The sequence below is a fragment of the Pundamilia nyererei genome, unplaced genomic scaffold (genome assembly GCF_000239375.1).
Source record: "Pundamilia nyererei isolate P.nyererei 1_Seehausen unplaced genomic scaffold, PunNye1.0 scaffold00054, whole genome shotgun sequence".
NCBI lineage: Eukaryota > Metazoa > Chordata > Actinopteri > Cichliformes > Cichlidae > Pundamilia > Pundamilia nyererei.
The window spans coordinates 941,399-948,847 of NW_005187455.1; the positions used below are offsets into that span (position 1 = coordinate 941,399).

The window sequence follows — 7,449 nt, forward strand, 5'->3', positions numbered from 1 at the left end:
CTACATCTTATGTAAATTTTTTCATGTCATGTGTAATTTCCATTGCAAATATGAATCACAGTTAAATTAAGAGGGAATGGCAGTAAAAACTCTGGAATGGAGATGTCATCAAGTACACTAGCGTTCCAATTGTAGACTGATCGCGCTGCGTTCTCGGACTCCTGTGTGAACTTACAAAGTCTACTACAAAGTCTACTAGAATAATTGAGAAACGCTCCTCCTGTGGTATTCACAGAAACCGCATACAAAACATTGCTACGACCACTAAGACGACAAAACAATTAAAGGCGCATTACAGCACATTCCGCAAAATGTTGTAAACACAAAGCACGAATGTTCGATTCTCCTGATGGCAGGTACACGGACCCAACACCTGGACTCAAAGCCGACATCTCGCAGATTCCAAAACAGCAAGTTTCGTCACACTGCGACCGAAATTCACTGGACCAGCAGCAAAAGAAGACCAAAACTATGATTCATTTTTAGAAAACAGTGAATTATGTCTTACCTGTGCTGTCTTTCTTGCATCCAAAACAAGTTCCCACCGCTGCCAGCTACATTAACTGAATAACTGCATCTCCCATAATGCCTCAGAGCCATTTTCTGTCAAAAAAAAATCGCCAAAGTCAACCCGATGACAGAGATTGGACAATGGCAAGTGTCATGCGTTTGCTGCGCGTAAGTTTTTGGCTTTGCAATTTGCGTTTTGTTGGGAGTGACGTAAACGTGGTGACGCTATCCGTGATCCTATTGGCTTAAATGGCGGGGTCAATCATGCAAATTGGCCAATAGAAACCGAAGTGCCTGCTCCACAGAATTTAAAGTCTCAAAGACGCAGTGCAAAAACAAGGCCCATTATACCTGTGTGTGGGTAATCCTTCAATATATATATAGAAAAAACCACTAAGCATTTTTAGGCATGCAATAAACTTAGATCATTTTTGCAGTTTAATTCCTAAGAAATTTCAGCTGTCACAGATTCTGCCAAGATGAGCCAAAATGTGCCAAATTGCAGAACCATCTGTAACTTTGGTCAGCAGCATCAGCCTTTGCACAAATAATGTCTATATGTTGATTCGTGGATTTCTGGAATTTATTGTCTACCACAGGATAATATCAAAGGGGTTATATGCTGTAACATTCACAAAAAAATAAGCAGGAAAACAATCTTCTTACCTGTGTTCCATCCTCAGTTACTATGACGCAGTAGCATCTGCTGTAATATTTACACCTATGATGAAGTCTCATTAGTATTAGGTTTGTTTTGATTGTTTACACAGAGTTTGTAATTGCAGAGAAATACTCTATTCATTTTGGGCATGTCATCAAGCTGGCACCTTTGGGGTTCAAGATGTTAAATTTGGATTATTTTTATTGTGATAGATAACTAAAATATGGGGTGATGCCAGCAAGAAATTAAACAAGAAAAAAGATGTTACCATCATTTTGTTTTGTTTTTACTTTTTACTTTTTAATACAGGTCATGTAAACATGTATGTGGGGTAGACATCACAAAATAAATTGTCATAAAAATGTTTTCACCTGTTTTTGACCTTTTTGTCTGTTCCCAGGATGAAGTTAACCAAATTGTGACCAGTAATGTCCGTCTCCGACAGGTAAGTCTGTGTGACTACAGCTGGCCATGCATTATAACTTTAAGTGGGACTGCACACCATTTGAAGGTTGGCCTAATGCTATGGACATCACTGAAAGTTACAAGTTACCAGAAAATCACAAGCTTCGCAGATTTTGATGAATATGATGCAAAGCAATGAAGAAAATAAGTCATAAAAAATAAATTAAAATATAATGTAATTGATTTCCTCCCAGCATTCCACTATGTCCCACACAAGCACTGCGTTTGTCCCACAGTTACTTTACTGGGATCTGGTCATCCCATTTAATCCTCTAATCGGCATCACATAGCTAAATACAACCTTAGAAGTGAAATAATGATCTAAAATTTTTACTCACTTTACAGCAATGGGTAGACGTTAACTTACGGTGGAATCCTGAAGACTATGGAGGAATCAGAAAGATCAGAGTTCCTTCATCTGACATATGGAAACCTGACCTTGTGTTATACAACAAGTAATTTTCATTTCTCTTTGTGTTAAAAAAAGCAAACAAACCTATATTTGGTGGTGGTGGTGGGGGGGATTAATGACTTGCTGCTCCACTTACATGCTTGGTTTTCCTTTGCCTCTGTCCTCTACCCTCCTTTTTATCTGCAGTGCTGATGGTGATTTTGCCATCATCCATGAAACTAAAGTCCTGCTAGAGTACACTGGCAAGATCATATGGAACCCTCCAGCCATCTTTAAGAGTTACTGCGAGATTGTTGTCCTTCACTTCCCATTTGACCTACAGAACTGTACTATGAAATTGGGAACCTGGACATACGATGGCCTGCTGGTCGTAATCAACCCGGTGAGCGTAAATGCTTTTTTTAATCTGGGAATTTAGACTGTGTGCAAAACAGCTGAACGTGGGGACGCTAAAAAGTTTGTGAACCACTGTCTTTTAGGAGAGTGATCGACCTGACCTCAGTAACTTCATGGAGTCAGGTGAATGGGTGCTAAAGGACTACAGAGGGTGGAAGCACTGGGTGTACTATACTTGCTGTCCTGACACACCATACCTGGACATTACCTACCATTTCCTGATGCTGCGACTGCCTCTCTATTTTATCGTTAACGTCATAATTCCCTGCATGCTGTTCTCTTTTCTCACGGGATTGGTCTTCTACCTGCCTACTGACTCTGGTATGTTCATTCTGCAAGCTTGATAGGTAACAGAAAACAATTGTCAGTGATTATTTTTTTTCACATTACTTTGAACTTAGAGGTGGTTCACTTTCTCTGCAGGTGAAAAGATGACTCTCTCCATCTCTGTCCTGCTGTCTCTGACTGTCTTCTTGCTGGTTATTGTGGAGCTGATCCCCTCCACTTCGAGTGCTGTTCCCCTCATAGGGAAATACATGCTCTTCACAATGGTAATGGTCATTGCCTCTATCATCATCACTGTTATCGTCATCAACACACATCATCGCTCACCAAGTACGCACACCATGCCGGGGTGGATCCGTAAGGTTTGTATGGGGGTATTTTTTCTCTCTCCACTTGTAATAAATGGGAAATATTGTTGCTGTTTTATAAGACTAGTAATATCATAATTTTATCTCCCTGCATCTCAGGTCTTCATTGAAACCATTCCCAACATGATGTTCTTCTCAACAATGAAGCGTCCCAGTCAGGAGATCCGGCAGAAGAGGCTATTCCCTACTGACATGGACATTTCCGACATCTCAGGTGAGGCTAAACTGCAACTCCCATTACCATTATTGTATGCTAGTGAACAGTTTTAGTTTAAGTCTGTCCTAAAATTGTTGACCTTCCTCTCTCCTCTGTAGGTAATCCTACCCCGACGGCTGTCACCTATCAGTCCCCCATTGTTAAAAACCCTGATGTTCGTAGCGCAATCGAGGGGGTGAAGTACATCGCAGAGACTATGAAGTCAGATGAAGAATTTAACAATGTAAGAGAAAATCTGCATGAATTATTGATAGTGTATCAATCCATAAAATTTCTTAGAAGTTCAGAGCCTTGCATTCAACTCCCCAGCCATTCTTGTGCTTCTCTAAAACTTAAAAGAATCTACAAGTGTAGGCACAGTAATCAAAACTTTTTACATTTCCGCTCTGAATCTGGATCTAAATGAAATGGCCAAAAAGACAATGATTTAATGGTTTAATGGTTTAATTAATTAAATGGAAGGTTAGAATGACAGTAAGTGTGCCAAACAGTGTGGCCCCAGGAAGTCACCCCATCTGGGGAAACTCCATCTAATCCACAGTTCTCCAAAAAACAACTACTTGTTATTTCATATTAATAAAACTAATATAATGTTTTGAATGTATAAGCTTACTGGCTTCTACATTCTAGATTAATCATTTCTACACCGAAGAGAATGACAGGAGTCTTTCTTATCTTCTGCCAATAAATGTAGTCCACAAAATCATATCTGACAGATAACTGGGCAACATTAGGTAATCTGATTTTCCACATCTTTTAGTAATGTTATTGATTCAATTGAAAAGCTTATCTCATTTTGTGTCCTAGCAACTGATCAGTAAATTCCAAATATGTGAATGCTCAAAGTTAAACTTTCTTCCATACCGTCTTATTGCAGGCAGCAGAGGAGTGGAAGTTCGTTGCCATGGTTTTGGATCACATCCTGCTCTGTGTGTTCATGGCTGTGTGCATCATCGGGACTCTTGCTGTCTTTGCTGGGAGACTCATTGAGCTCAACACACTGTAGAGGCCTTCATGATGGAGGAGAATGCATTTATCCCACTGTCCCTCACGCACAGATAGGCAGTCAAAGGTCGAGCTAATTTCAAAATTCTGTTCAGGGCCTTTAATTGTGTTGACTTTGAATGTGCAGATATTTTTTACTTTTATTGAGGAGTCTGCAGTAAAAACTCCAGGCATCTCACAGGTATGACGATACACAAATATCTTGATGGGTTATACTGGGTCACACAAAGCTGTTCTTGTTATTAACAATCCAGCATTTTTCTATTGTTTCTCTTGTATTTCTACAGTTGGTGATTGCTGCCCTCACAATTGCGCAGACTGTTATTTTACATGTAAAATCACGAACAGTAGTTGTTACGTTGTCATATTTGGCAGCTTGATTTAAGGTTTGTGTGATTGGTTCTCTTAAATGTTATTGTCAGATGTTGTCTTGGATTATTTTCCCCTTGGAACTTTGATTGATTGGTTTTGCCAGACATTCAGTTTGACAATATCTTAAGGGGTTTTTTCTACTATACTCACAAGATAATAGCAAGGTTTTATCAAGTAAATTTTTCCAAAATATGTTAAAGTCAAGCGGATCTTTAGTTACCCTATAGCAAGTAAAAGTGGTTCAAATAATTAAGATTGGTTAGTCAGCTTTGATTCCATTAAGTGAAAAACAATGGAAATACCACAGCTGCAGTATTGGCCAATGTGCTTTAACAAGCTAAAGACAGCTTGATGTATGTATGCAGCTGCGACAGACCATTTATTTTAGTATAATGATATGGTTCAGTCCTGCTGTCTGTGTTAATCATTTGTTTGTTTTTTTGTTTTAATTTGTAGTTTTCTAGATGTGGAATAAAGTGAAAAATAACATTTTGTTTTAGTGTTATGAAGTTCAGACTACACTGACAAATCACTGGATGTTTTCATTTCTTGTCATGTTCAAGAATCCAGTTTAATTTGTTTTTGTGTTGTTTTCTTACCGTACTTGGAAGAAAGGTATATGGTGGTCACAAAAGGACAGCCAGGGTCAACAATAGTCAGTGTGTCATTACACCACCACCAGATATTACCTGAACTGCTGATTTAAGGCAGGATGTTGTTTTTGTCAAATTCTGACCATACTGTCTTAATTTGCAGGAGAAAGCGAGACTTATTTGACCACCCAATATTTTTCCAGTCATCCATTGTCTGATTTTGATGAGCATGTGTGAACTGTAGCCCCAGTTTCCTGTTCTGAGCTGGCAGGAGTGGCACCTGGTGGGTTTGCTGCTGTAGCCCATCTGGTTCAAGGTTCCATGTGTTTTGCATTCAAAGATGCTCTTCTACATTCGTTAGTTGTAACGACTCATTATTTGACTAGATATTTTCTCATTTTCTGACTATTCTCTGTAATCCCCAAAAATGATTATGGAGGATAATCCCAATAGATCAGCATTTACAACAGCACCAACAATTACACCACCTTCAAAGTCACTTAAATCACCTGCCTTCCCCAGTCTGGTGGTTGGTTTGAACTTCTGCAGGTCATCATTGCCATGTGCACCTGATTAAATGGAAAAATAATGTTCAGTTGCTGCCATGTGACTGGCTGATTACACGTGTTAATTACACGCATTAACACGCACTTGAACAGGTGTGCCTGGCAGTGAGTGAAAGATGGTCAAAGTAAATTTGGTTGTTCACAAAACCCATTTAGAGTACACAACCTGTGACAGAATAATTAATAAGTCCACTAAAAATCACAAGTGGTGTCTGACAGTGAACTGAAAAGTGATTTACGGTAATCTAAGAGAAGGATCATAATATTTAGGATCAAAACAATTAACAAAACACAACCACGGCAGTCCTTTGTTGTTGAAAAACTCTTTATTGGGCGTTCCAAGTGCAAATTTAATGACAAAAAGCATGGGTAGAAATCCCATTTGATAAATTTAGGAAGGCAAAAACAAAACTACAAACGGAAAAGAAACAAGTATTACACATCAGGATGCGAGACACCATGTTGAGGATCTGGGACATTTTTTAAATATTTAACAGGCAGCCTCATATTTTGAAGTTATACACATATTTCACCAGCATGTAAAAATACCAAAAACGGTTTGTTGATATTGGAAGCATTAAGCTAACCACAAGTCAGTAAGATGCTGCAGCTACCAGTTTTTTCCCCAACTTTGTAAAACAATCAGATGAAGGGAAATAACGGGATTAAAAAAAAAATTAAAAATTCAAGTGATACTCTACGTGTCATGACAGGAGACTTGAAATTCACAAAGTGTTCTCTCCTTAACATTTGACCAAGGTTTAGCCAAAAATATTCTTGCCTCTGGATTCTTTGGGCTGTCCCAATCCTACCAGCCAACTTTTGGCAAAACTATTTTCCCCACGTCATCAGGGTGTGTCTCTGGGACCCAACCTGTGCAACACAGGTGATGCAGGACATTTACATTTGCATAGACACTCACCATTTCTCCTGGTTCCACCTAATAACACAACAAGCCAAAAGAAGAATTAATTCCCATCCCTTAAGCTACAGCTAGGACTTAGAATAATGGCACCAGGTACCTACTGTGAACATTTAGAATGAACGTAAACACCGAGACGTAAACTCTTTCAATATTTTATGATCTAATGTTTACCGAAACAGAATCAAGGAATACACTTAAATAGCTGTGAACACAATGGCAATAAAAGGTTAAGTGAGTACATTTTTAAAAAAATGTCTGATTTACTAATAAAAACACTGTATAGCCAAATAAATAAAATAAAAATATAACTCAGTGCAAATGACGACGTGAAGTAGAGACGAAGCAAAGCAATGGATTTGGCAAATTATAATCCTAACTGAGTAAAACCATTGGCAATGAAAACATACAGATAAACTGGCAGCTTAAGCTCAAAGTCGTTTGTTTCTTCTGCTTGCTATACAGAAGTTTATTCAGCAATTTTTTCATTGTTATCAGCTAATAAATATTAATGTTATAACTAAGCTAATAACAGTTTTTGACAGGCAATATCTTGCAGACATTGATTAAAAGTAAGAGCTTAGTTTAAATGTATTCTGCACAAAGATGGCAAGGAAAAATAGAGTCAACATGTTTCCTCTGGTTAATCTAATTTTCCAGATTTGATGGCCAGTTTG

General features: G+C 38.4%; 1 protein-coding gene across 1 annotated transcript; it reads left to right on the forward strand.

The window, feature by feature from the left end:
- Window positions 1-651: 651 nt before the first annotated feature.
- Window positions 652-5,266, forward strand: LOC102214709 (acetylcholine receptor subunit alpha). The gene is made up of 9 exons (XM_005733746.1): window positions 652-678; window positions 1,572-1,616; window positions 1,982-2,091; window positions 2,235-2,430; window positions 2,528-2,765; window positions 2,868-3,091; window positions 3,197-3,311; window positions 3,413-3,537; window positions 4,192-5,266. The coding sequence occupies exons 1-9, from the start codon at window positions 652-654 to the stop codon at window positions 4,318-4,320; spliced, it is 1,209 nt and encodes a 402-aa protein (XP_005733803.1). The 3' UTR covers window positions 4,321-5,266.
- Window positions 5,267-7,449: the final 2,183 nt, after the last annotated feature.

Coding starts and splice junctions, on each gene's coding strand:
- LOC102214709 (XM_005733746.1), top strand. CDS start 652: ATGGCAAGTGTCATGCGTTTGCTGCGC. Junction 1,617..1,981: donor GTAATGTCCGTCTCCGACAG/GTAAGTCTGTGT, acceptor CTCACTTTACAG/CAATGGGTAGACGTTAACTT. Junction 2,092..2,234: donor GACCTTGTGTTATACAACAA/GTAATTTTCATT, acceptor TTTTATCTGCAG/TGCTGATGGTGATTTTGCCA.